Genomic DNA, 13,016 nt, shown 5'->3' with positions numbered 1-13,016 from the left:
GTTTGCCCGAGAAGGCTGCAAGCTCCGCTGACAATTGTCTTGCAGGTGCACTCCGATTTCGTCGGGCGGTTAAGGCCAGATATCGGTTCTGCTGTGGGGTGGTTACCCTTGATCGACCTGGTACTGGCCTACGACTAACATCTCCTGTGTCTCGAAATCGTCTCGAAAGCCTGGACATGACAGTGTGTGGCACATTTAAGGATACGGCGACTTCGGTCCGTGTCTGGCCTGCTTCCAGGTGGCCGAGTATTCTACCCTGCAAAACGGGGTCCAAATGGCGTCGTTGTGCCATTGTGTTGTCACGTTCACCACGAGGTTACACTCTGCCCACTATAACAGGGCAAACACGACCGAGGGAATATGGGGCGCAGGCACTGGCTGTGTTTACCTTGCGGTTACGCTGCTAGTCAAAGCAGGGAACACTCCTTTCCTATACAAGCGAACACGTAAGGTTGGTAGGTGCATATGTCGTGCGATTTGCGGTCTATTTCCTGTTGCCCTGCTTACTCGTAACTTACGCTTAAGTTTTGGACACTAGTGTAACAAAAGAAACACGAAATCACCGAAGCGCGTTCACTATTCTTCGCTAGCAAGTTAAACATCACGCTAGTGTTTAATTTCACTGCCAGGTAAACATGCTTAATTTGATTAAGAATGGTGCTCCACGCTTCCTTCTAACCCGTCCTTAAATTTAAACCATGTTTACGTAAACACAGAATAGCCGAATCTTAAACAAGTTTGGTGCACTTGGCCACAAGCCTTCGGTTTTTGAGGTCATCCTCGATCTTCTTTGCACAGGTTTTCTTGGGAGCCATTTTTTGGGCTTTCTAAAGCTTAGCAAGCTCGAAGTATTACGTGATGATTGATGTGATCATAGCCACGGAACGTGGAATCGGAACCATAAGGATAAGATCCTTCACTTCTAAACTTCAACATGCTTTGGCTGAGATTCGAGACACGGTCTGCTTGGTGAGAAGCCGGTGACTGCAGCCATTCGGCTATCTTGCCCCCCCCACCTCCTCGTTCAGCACATCTGAAATGCCATCTACATAAGCTAGAGTCGAATTCGTGAGGTTGAGATTATATCATAAGTAGCCTACAACTCTCAAATGGAAGTAGACAAGGTAACTGAAGAAGAGTTAACAGTCAATCTGACAATCTTCTTCTTCTTCTTCTACTACCGCTCTTCCCATATCTGTGGGGTCGCGGGTGCGAACTGTGTCGCACATGTGGATTTGGCCCTGTTTTACGGCCGGATGCCATTCGTAACGTCAATCTTATATGGAAGGATTGCGTGTTTCTGTGGTGGTTGGTAGTGTAGTGTGCTCTCTGAATATGAAGAGGAAAGTGTTGGAACAAACACAAACACCCAGTCCCCGAGCCAAAGAATTAATCGAACACGATTAAATTCCCCTACCCGGCCGGGAATCGAACCCGGGACCCTCTGAACCGAAGGCCTCAACGCTGATTATTCAGCCAATGAGTCGGACAACACTCAATCAACAATACATCTGTTAAATGTTATAACCACACATAAAATCAGATCAACAATAAAAATAATACAATGTATTGTATAAGAACTAGTACACAATAGTTAGATAGAAAGTTTATTGTCTGCTTGGCGAAGCAGTATTGGCGGGGCTTCCATCTTCCACCCCGTCGTAACACTCGCGGTCGATGGAACCGGGGCCATGTTCTGAGAAGGCATACGTCTTCTCGCATGGAGAACACCACATACAGCACCAGTCCGCATTCAGGTCCCCTGCTGCACAGATCTGGAAAACAAAGAGAAATACTGTATTGTGAAAAACAGCTCGGCGCTATTACCTCCACACAAGAATTATGTATTGCACTTTACCCCCAGAAGTTAACTTTTTCAATACATTCTTCAACCATCGGCGCAGCCCTGTTGAATAGTCAGATCCCGTGAGTTATCTAAAGTTACTACTTCAGTACTGTGTCCACAGGCCTGCATAAACTGGTTTAGACTCAGTTTGGCTTAACCAGTCAGCAAAACCTGTGCTCAGTCGGCCGTTAATTTTACTGCGGATCGGTCTTGTCCCTGAGTAAACCATCGCTAAAAATAATACCACATAGCTAACAGAATACAGCCAAATGCAGTGGCTGAGTTTCGCGCATCTAATATGGACAAATAAATACAAAAATAAGTTGAGATATTTAATTATAAGAGACGAATTCCTAATATTTCTGCCAATTTATAGAGTTTTATATGCTTTCTTTCTGATGTAAAATTATCATATTGTACCTGTATGATACTGATCTTTCTACGCTCGCAGATTATGTCCATATGAGTTTACCAATCGCAGCTCATTACTCTACGATTAATGTTATCATCGGTAGAGAGGGATCTAAATGATTTAAATAATGCACTTCTAATATTCTCACTCTATTAACAACATAAGTATATAAATTCATCGATAATGTTGTTGTTGTTGTTGTTGTTGTTGTTGTTGGTGGTGGTGGTACAATCGCGATCACAAGAATTGCGGGTGGAAAAGGAAACAGGTAACGTTTGGGCGAAGATTTTGGCCAACCCTGAGGATGAAGGAGAAGTAACCAAAGCAACGTCACATGTGTTCGTCGTCCAGGAGGTGTGGCCTGTCCCGTTACGCACTCAGAAATCACTCCCAACACCATTTTCTCGGGAACTGGTTAAGATGTTTCTGTGGTTAAATATTCTGGCTATACTGGCTTCTCCTGATCAAGGAAAACAATTAATTAACTGTAATTTACTTGTGCAAAAATGTACACGATATAATTCCGCCCCAACATGTGTGGCATTTAATTGTTTGTTGAGCGCTGACAATAACTCCACAGGAAAGGTTTTCCAAACACCCTTGCTATTAAGAAAGTAATGAAAAGCCTTTCTTTCCGTTTTTCCCTAATTAGTTTCTTCCAATCATTTGAATTGCTAGAAAATTATTATTTTTATGGAAAACCAGTGCACTATTTAAGATTATACAAATACAATTATTTTTGTGTGCAGGAAGCGTTCATTTTATCTATATAAATAAAATTGTAGGGGGTCCGCTGTTTGTAATTTCTTTTGTTTTGCCAATTTTTCAGATATTTATCCGTCTTAGGTCAACTCAAGACCGAATCGGTGGTTTTTACCTTTCGTGTCTGTCTGTTCCACCATCACGTGGAAACGGCTGGATAGATCTCAACCAAACTTCATATTTAAAGTATACTCATCCCGGGGAAGGTTTTGATATGCATATCATTTTAAAATCCTTGAATAGACGGAGGGTTTATAGGAAAACCAGAATGGTTTTCTCCTATACTATTGATTTTCTGTAAACTCCGTTTGCCGTACGTGAAACGCCTCTTCATTATAAACAACTTTCGTTATGTTCATAATTTACCTTACTCTTCACATGATGGAGAAATTTACAATTTTCTGCTGGTATCATGCTCTGCATTGAGTGACCGACAGACCGACAACGAACCTACAGGTTACCATGGCAACGTCTCTGACTGCATGCCAGCAGGTAAGTAACGTATTGCCATTTTCCTCATCATGCTTTTAAATTCGTGGTTGTTCCTTGGGTAGAAGGCGAGAGAGGCGTCAATCGACCTATATGCGGGATATTGATGGAATATCGGATGTTATTACCGCCCTCGAATAGATTAAGTAATAACACCATTAGTCATCTTCTTATTTGTTTACCTAAGAATCACTGCACGTAAATTTCTCCTCTGTTACCGCTTTATTATATCCATAACTCACACCAGCATAATTTATTGAGGGGCATTTGATTTTCCAATACATTCACTTGGCATTTACATATTTGTCGTTATCCGGCTGTCCTCAGTTATAATCCATTTTCTATTAATTTCAACTTTCTTAACTGTAATATTTTCTTCCTTAATTACGCCGTATGTACGCGAGTGCTAGAAACTACTGGATGTATTTCCACCAAGCTTCATATTTGGAATCCACCTGTCCTTGATAGGTTTTAGGGCAAATATTGTTTCTAAATACCTGAACTAACTGGGGGTTTATACGAAACCGAAACAGTGATTTTGCACTTCCACAAAATATACACAACCAAACTTAATGGAAATCTACCTACCTCGATGGAAATTAACTTCTAAACCTTTTTTCTCATATGCATCATTTCGATACGAGGATTAATAAGGGAGGTATCATTAACGGACCGTTTTTCGGTACAAGTCCCATCGGACTTAACTCACGAGCGTGTGCGTGTAAAGCGTATTCCTTACAACTTGAAAACTACTGAAGATATTCGAAACAAAATTTATATTTAGCATCCACCTGTCCAAAGGTAGGTTTTAAAGGTCAATAACATTTCATGTTCCGGAATGGACTGGCGGTTTATAGGGAACCGGAATGGTGATTTACTCTTCCACAATATATACAGAACAAGACCAACCTGACTGGAAATCGACCAAACGTGATGGAATTCCACCTCTAAAACTTTTTTCATGTGCATTTTTTCGACAGGAGGATTAATAAGGGAAATATCATGAAAGGTCAGTTTTGCAAGTTAAGTCCAGCGGACATAGCCCAAAAGGTGTTGTACATGGAGCTGATTCCTTATCTATATAAATCAAATCGTAACGACTGTGTGCCTCTACATTGACTATTTTGGCGGAATTTTCGTACAGCTTTCCGTTTAAGGGGTAATAATGATCATCTGCATAATTTTTGGTTTAGTTTCCTGAAAGTCCTAATTTTTACCCTCCTCGCCCAAAATCCAGATAGCGGCATAATCTGCCAGAAGAAAAAAGATAATTGAAATTTGACAAAATTATACGTTTTAGCCTGTAACGGACTGAAAACTTCCAAGATCATTAAATTTTTCACTTTTTATCCCCGAAGAATATCGAAAAATGCAGTTCTCCTCCGTAGCGTAACGGTTAGTGTAATTAGCTGCCGTCCTCGGGGGCCCGGGTTCGATTCCCGGTACTGCCAGAAATTTAAGAATGGCAGGGGGGCTGGTATGTACATGCAGCTCACCTCTATTGGGGGTGTGCCTGAAAAGAGCTGCACCACCTCGGGATGAGGACACGAGTTTAAGTTTCATCGAAAGATGCAGGCAATTTTAATGATGGTGCAGACCTTCGGAAAGTCCTATCACATAACGAATTGCACAATCTCCGTTCAATTTGGAATGATCTACAACCTTGGTCTTATGACTTTTTGCCGCATCTGTATCCCTTTTACGTTTGATTTTTCTATATTAATCGATGTTAAGTTAATTTGGACTTTTCACATGCATAATTCATACTTTCAATTATATGAAATACAGAATCATCAAACTATTCACGAAAACTGGCCCACCCAGTAGCCATATGTGAGCCAAATGCTATGTATGTAACTGTCACATTATTATCCGAAAAGTAATGCAATGTGAGATAATCTTACAAAAACTTTACCCTGTTCAACGTTTCTAACTCAATCTGACCCAAGAATAGATGAGATATCATAGGACCATTTAGGCCACTAAATCCGGCGTCTTATGGTATCATCCTTTCTCGATATGACGTACGTTTAGCAGCAGTTAATCTGTAAATGAAGGCCTGCAATATTGTAAACACGCATATACTTTCGTATGTCGATCTATATATATTCACTGATGTCGATTTGTAGCGATAGAGAAAGGGGGTGTCTGCTATTGTAATCAGTACTCCCCACACCGACTTTGACTGGCAGTAGGAAAGGGGTCCTTCTCCAACTCCTGTGTAACTGTCATTAGTAAGGAAGACCTACCATTGTAATGATTAGTTCACTCTCCATTTGTCTTGCAGAAGGCAAGGGAGCATGCAGTTTTGTTTAAAACTCCCCTACCCGATTGTGTTTGGCAGTAGGCAAGGGTGCCCGCCATTATAAACAAATGTCCTCATCTAATATGTGACTGGCATTAGGCATAGTGGCCTGCTATTTTGATGGAAACTCACCAGCTTGGTGTGACTGGCAGTAACCTGGCTGGCAGTACGAAAATGGACCTGACATTATAATGATAACTGCACAACTCAATTTCGAGTGATAGTAGGGTAATTACCTGCCATTATAATAAAAACACCTCAACCGTAATCTGTCTGGAAGTAGGAAAGGGGGCTGCCATTTTAACGAAAACTCCCCAAATCGATTGTGTCCGCGCAGTAGGCAATGGGGCCTGCAATTATAATGTAAACTTCCCAGCTCGATTGTGAATGGCAGTAGGCAAGTGAGCCTGCCGTTATATCACAAATCCGTAACAAACACTTTACATTGGAAACAACGTACGGGGACCTCCCCATGCTCCTTCTCGGATAACGCTAAGAGACATGCGATTTTAAAACAATCTTATTTACTGCATGTACACTATTCGATATTCGAATACAATGTAGAATACCGTAGCGAAGCACGAGTACATTTGCTAGTTTATTTATATTTTTCTTACACAATGCACTCCTTCGTTTCTTTTAAGACATTTTACTGTGATTTTATGAGAAAATCTTATTTTTATTATTACCTACCATTATTTTTTGGATTGTGAAAAATATTCTTCAATTACATGTCTTTTAAATGTAAGCAGTGTTTCTGTCTTGTATTTGTATAGACTTACATCATATTTATCCCATATTTCAGTAAGAGGATATACCCTAAATCTTTATATGAAGCATTTCGTCGTTGCCGGGACAAAACCTCCTATGTGATAATATGTTTTGGAGATATACTGACCAGCAGCACATACATTGTGAAGAGCGAGAATGCCTTGACAATATGCACACGATATTGCTCCTCAGATGACAGAACCTTACCAGCCAAAGTTCTAAGCTAAAATTATTTCACATAGGAGGTTTTGTTCCGGCAGCGACGATTTACCTTCTTTCATCTTAATTTCTTGGGTTCATATTTGATATATATTTTAGTGCAAAGTATATTAATTCTTCTTTTGACAGAGTCTGCATGAGTATTAAAGTACCTAGTTTAATTTAATACGGCCAATATTGACAAAAATATGGGTCATTCTTTGTTACAGTGGCTGAGCGCGATGATAATGAAGTCATGGTCGAGACCCCTAACATTTCAGTCAGCCTTCGCACACAAGAATTACAAAGTAACTGGAGAATTTGGCCCTCAATGAGTTGATATACACAGTACGTCTGTTGCCTTCAAGGACTCCCGTCATTCCCCTCTCTTATCGTTGTCAAACCAGGGAGGACGTGTGGGAAGGCGGGAAGTCAGTACTTTCCCCTCCGCGTGTTTCGTTCATGCTAGATATCCCGTACTTCACTCTCTCCACCTCCCCTTCACTCTTCAGATGTGTGCATGTGTTACGTGCCTAATGGATCTGACCAATGTAAGCAGGTTCTGGGCGGTTCTGAGGGCTGTACTGATTTCTTGTCTGAAATTAATATTTCCGACCACGAGATACTTAAGTTCTCAAGTGTACTATTATACGGCAAACATAGGTAAAGAACAGATCTGACAATGACGGAAAGGACCGAATATAAACACTCAGTCGGATCTTTCCTAGTTGTACCATACAATACTGCTTAACAGAAACGTTTGGCGGTTTGCCTACACAGCCGGGCGTCAGACTATTCCATATGGTCTTCATACTTGGTCATGCAGGCCTCTCTAGTCCGCACCATTCAGTACGTATGTTTGTCCAACCCTTGCCCCGTTTTTCTACGGGGTTGGGTATGCAGGGAGATGATTCTTCGTAGCGTGCTTTATGACCAGATGTAGAACAGTAGTCAGATGCACACATGGTGTAACACCCGTGGCAAAAAAAACTTAAAAAATACATAATTGAACTAAATTTGTTTTTGTCAAAGGTAGAAAATATTGAAATTCTATTAAAATATTACCATCTTAAAGATAATATCTGAGTTTAAATAATAATAAAATAGACGTAACGGATGTTACACTTCTATCACTACTGATACTTTTAAGTTAAGGGTGTCTAACATTATGAACTACACTGACTCAGCAAATGTCATGGGATAGCGGAGCACTGATGCGGAGGTGTGTTGTCTGCGCACCACACGCCCCCTGTGCCAGTGGCAGTTGTATAGGAGACCTTGTGAGCAGGGGCTGTGCATGTGACAGGTTTAACATGGAACGTCGTCGTGAGCTGACACCGTTCGAACGGGGTATGGTGGTCGATGCCCGAGGGATGGGGAGTGCGATTTCGGAAGTGGTGCGGGAATTCGGCTTCACACGATCAACCGTGTCCAGGGTGTATCGTGAATGGTTGAATGCGGGTGTCACCGTCCACAACAGACGAAAGACCGCCGTCCGTCCAGGCACCCTCGATGACCGTGACCGGCAACATCTGAGACGGATTGTCAACAGTGACAGACGGGCAAACGTGCAGCAAATCACGGCTCAATTCAACACAGGCCGTGCTAGACACGTCTCCCAGTCGACAATCCGTAGGAACATGGGTTCTATGGGGTATGGGAGCCGGCGCCGCACATGGGTGCCACTGTTAACCCAACGTCATCGGGACAACGACGCGCATTTGTCGCCAGTCACCAGGGATGGACACTGGAACAATGGGGTAACGTGATATGGTCGGACGAATCACGATGTCAACTGCACCATGCCGATGGGAGGCACCGTGTATGGAACAGACCACATTAAGCGATGGGTCCCGCCTGCCTCGAAGGTGCGGTCCAGGGCGCTGGTGTCTCTGTTATGGTCTGGGGTGCATTTTCCTGGTATGGAATTGACCCCCTAGTTGTTCTGGAAGAGACTTTGAATGGTACGCGGTATGTTGAGCTGCTCGGAGACAATCTCCACCCATTTTTGGCCTTCCAGCGCCCAGACGGTTCTGCGGTGTTTCAAGATGATAACGCGCCGCCACATCACTCCCACGTCGCCCGGAAATGTTTCCAGGAACATGGAGCGGAGGTCCAACGACTGCCATGGACAACTAGGAGCCCCGATATGAACCCTATCGAGCATATCTGGGATGTCCTGGAACGCAGGCTCCGTGCCATGGATCCTGCCCCTACGAACAGACCAGCATTGGCGGCCGCTCTGCAAACGATTTGGTGTCAGCTGCGTCCAGAGGACTACCAGGGACTTGTCGACTCACTTCCACGGCGTCTCACTGAAGTTCGCAGGGCCAGAGGATTTTTTTTTTTTTTTTGCTAGTTGCTTTATGTCGCACCGACACAGATAGGTCTTACGGCGACGATGGGACAGGAAAGGGCTAGGAGTGGGAAGGAAGCGGCCATGGTCTTAATTAAGGTACAGTCCCAGCATTTGCCTGGTGTGAAAATGGGAAACCATGGAAAACCATCTTCAGGGCTGCCGACAGTAGGGTTCGAACCTACTATCTCGAGAAATCTGGATACTTGCCGCACTTAAGCGACTGCAGCTATCGAGCTCGGTCCACACGCTATTAGGTGACTATCCCATGACATTTGCTAAGCCAGTGTATACTCCAGTACATAACCTATTACTGGGATAATTCAGACATTTAAAATATATTACTGATGTGTAGAATTTAAGTCACAGAGTAAAATGAAATTAATATTCTTTATTCCGTCTAGAATTTATTTTTTGTTATAATGAAATGCCAATAAAATTAATGGTAAGTAAACAGAAACAGAAATATAAAATAATCTATAATTTAGTCTAAGCTTGTTTCCTCTTGTTGAAGATAGTACCATACGTGAAGTATGCTCCTAGAATAACAAAAATGAGAGCTAAAATGAAATCTGAAAATCCAGAGAGATGGGCTGCATATTTGGAGAAGGATAGAGAAAGGAAAAGATTAAAAAGCCAACAAGAAAATTGAGAACCTTCAGTTTTGGGGTCATATTCTTCAACAAGCACACTTCGAAAATCTGTCCAAAATCATGTAAGGCTTTGCCATTGAGCCCTTCCAAAACAGACAACTTTTAAAAGAAGCTTTCCCGAAGTCCGACAGCCACGTTACGAAAGTTACAGTGTCTCCCGGGGAACGATCATATTCAAAAGAAGATTTGGAAACAGTGAAGTCATTTTTTGAAAATGAAGAGATCGGCTGGAAAACATCTGATAAAATAGACTGCATTGCAGTAGAAGATGAAGTCACGGGGAAGAAGGATAAAAGATAGAAACGCTTCCTTGTAATGAAAGTTGCAGAAGCTTACCACCGATTCTTGGAGATACATCCTGAAGTAAAGGTATCTCTTTCAAAATTGCTTGAAACGCGCCCCAAACACGAGACCAATAACAGAAGCTCCACACAATGTATGTGTCTGTATTAATCATGAACATTTCAGATTTCTAGCTCATGCTATTTCTCATTTCTGCCTTGATTATCAAGGGGATATTCTAACATACAGAAAATGTGCTGTAATATTTGTAAAGAGCGTTGCATGACAAATAAAAGGACAGTTTGTTATTATGATGTAAAATTCCGCTGGAAACTGTGACTTTTCAAAAGATGTTAAATGGAAACAGTGGGTCAAGACCGATGGGCAGCGGGTTGTTGAAGAGAGAACAACAAATCTAGAAGAGCTGGTTACAGAAATAAATACCTCTCTTGCCAATTTCAAGGCGCACATGTACGCGAAGAATGAGCAAGCAAGCTATTTTGAGGAGAGGAAGAAAAATTTGAAAAGGTATGAAGCGGCGGTGATGCAGGTGGATCATGCCGAGAATTACAGGGGCATTTCACAAGATGAAGTGCAGTCACCTCACTGGCAGCAATCTCAAGTTTCAATTTTCACCTGGTGCTTGTGGTCTGACGACAGAACAATTTCTTATGTGGTTGTAAGTGATGATCTGAGTAATTCTAGACAGTCAGTAGGTACCCAGATGCCCATTTATGTAACCTGATTATATTTTCAGATAACTATTCTTCGCAATTTAAGAGCTAGTATACAGCTTTCAATATGTGCAACTTACCTGATCATCTCAACGTGGAAACTGTAGAGTGGAACTATTTTGAAGCTGTCCATGGTAAAGGAGCAGTAGATGCCATTGGCGGGCAAGTTAAACGAATGGTCTGGACAGTGATAAAATCACGACGTTGTACTGTTCAGAATGCAGAAGAATTCTTCAAAGTCGCTTAGCTTAATGTAAGTCAACTGAGGTACTTTTTGTTACCAAGAAAGGGAAACTTTAGTATTTTTCAACAAACGATGGGAATACGTGCGAACGACACCAGGAATACGAAAAAAACATCACGTCAAGAAAATTGATTATGTAGATGCAGCTGCTGGCTTGACATCAAAATCTGTTAAACAACAAGTACAAGTTGCCTTTCCAGAAATAGTGCCACAAAGTATGAACAGTAAATTGCGTTGGCGTGATGTGTATTCATCTGATTCTGTCAGTGGATCTGAATCATATTCTGATGATGAAACTGATGATTATGCATCTGTTGAAAACAACATAAATGAACTTTGAGATAACTCGAAATGGAATGAAATGACGTATGGCTTTTAGTGCCGGGAGTGTCCGAATTTATGATTTAAGAAGCAAAATCTGCTTGTAGGAGTTGTAAAGAAAAGTCTTTAAAATCCTATTCATGTTATAATTACAAATTGGATAATAACCACACATTAACCTTTTCTTCAACCCATGGTTTCTTCCATCCAATAAATAAAATGATTTGGTCTGATTTCTAATTAGAGGCCTAATAATGTATTACTGTATAACTGTTTAAATTATAGCATGTAATCTTATTAATATATCATGTATCATGTCAGATGTAACATCCGTGACAAATTCCATGTAACATCCGTGACATGAATAAAGCAATTATAAAATCAATTCTTTTTCATTTCATAAATAATTATATTAGAATTAGAACCTGTAAGGCTTGCAGATCAACACAATATGTATAAAATGTATGTTGCCTAAGGCAGTAAGCTGGATTTTAAACTTTAGTTCACAGGGTGCAATATGAGTTATCACCGAGCTCGATAGCTGCAGTCGCTTAAGTGCGACCAGTATCCAGTATTCGGGAGGTAGTAGGTTCGAACCCCACTGTCGGCAGACCTGAAAATGGTTTTCCGTGGTTTCCCATTTTCACACCAGGCAAATGCTGGGACTGTACCTTAATTAAGGCCACGGCCGCTTCCATCCTACTCCTAGCCCTTCCCTGTCCCATCGTCGCCATAAGACCTATCTGTGTCGGTGCGACGTAAAACAACTAGAAAAAAATGCGAGTTATCAAATTCTGTAACATCCGTGACCGAACTTCTGTTTTTGTTTTTTTTGTATCTGGAAAAGTGATACATTTTAGTGAACACAGTTTCTTCTGTGGTGAGGTCATTACCATTTACTGTGTTTCATGTTTAAAAAGTTCGCACCGGGCGAGTTGGCCGTGCGCGTAGAGGCGCGCGGCTGTGAGCTTGCATCCGGGAGATAGTAGGTTCGAATCCCACTATCGGCAGCCCTGAAAATGGTTTTCCGTGGTTTCCCATTTTCACACCAGGCAAATGCTGGGGCTGTACCTTAATTAAGGCCACGGCCGCTTCCTTCCAACTCCTAGGCCTTTCCGATCCCATCGTCGCCATAAGACCTCTCTGTGTCGGTGCGACGTAAAGCCCGTAGCAAAAAAAAAAGTTCGCAAAAATATTTACATTTTAATGTTATAGGGTCGATGGATAAGTTCGTGCGGTATTTTTTGGGTTGGCAACAATGCGGCGTGAAGGGATTGCTTAAGGCTATTCCGTTGTTTTAACAGTTTGGAGTTTGTGTGTTGTGAAACACTGGTTTTTTTATTGTGAACGTATTATTTGTGTATATTTCAGACAAACGGATATGGAATGTCAACGCGGGAAATGGCGAAAGTTTTTTAATGTGATCAATCAACTATTGTACGCCATTTCCATTCGATGAGTAAGGTACAGAAATTGGGTATATGGGTACCACATGTGCTAAGTGACAGTAACAAAAATCAACGAGTTATTGCTTACCCGGCACCGGTTGGCTTGCGATAGGCACGAAGCATTCCTTTCGAACATTGTCACCGGTGACGAAAAATTGTGCCTGTATGTCAACATGAAGAAGAGGAAAGAATAGC

The 13,016-nt window shown here is 41.8% G+C and overlaps 1 protein-coding gene across 3 annotated transcripts in view; it reads right to left on the bottom strand.

The window, feature by feature from the left end:
• Positions 1-1,237: 1,237 nt before the first annotated feature.
• Positions 1,238-13,016, bottom strand: part of LOC136873821 (putative phosphatidate phosphatase) — a 337,454-nt gene continuing 325,675 nt past the window's right edge. For 2 of the 3 annotated variants that reach the window (XM_067147078.2, XM_067147080.2), the window contains one exon: positions 1,238-1,775. In XM_067147078.2, the coding sequence (XP_067003179.1) occupies positions 1,608-1,775 (168 nt within the window). In that variant the 3' untranslated portion in view covers positions 1,238-1,607. The remainder of the gene's footprint in view (positions 1,776-13,016) is intronic. The other variant, XM_067147079.2, reaches the window with a different exon arrangement.

The sequence above is a fragment of the Anabrus simplex genome, chromosome 5 (assembly GCF_040414725.1).
Source record: "Anabrus simplex isolate iqAnaSimp1 chromosome 5, ASM4041472v1, whole genome shotgun sequence".
In the NCBI taxonomy this organism is placed as follows: domain Eukaryota; kingdom Metazoa; phylum Arthropoda; class Insecta; order Orthoptera; family Tettigoniidae; genus Anabrus; species Anabrus simplex.
The sequence above is the reverse complement of the archived record's forward strand: the minus strand, read 5'-3'. Positions and strand labels throughout refer to the sequence as shown.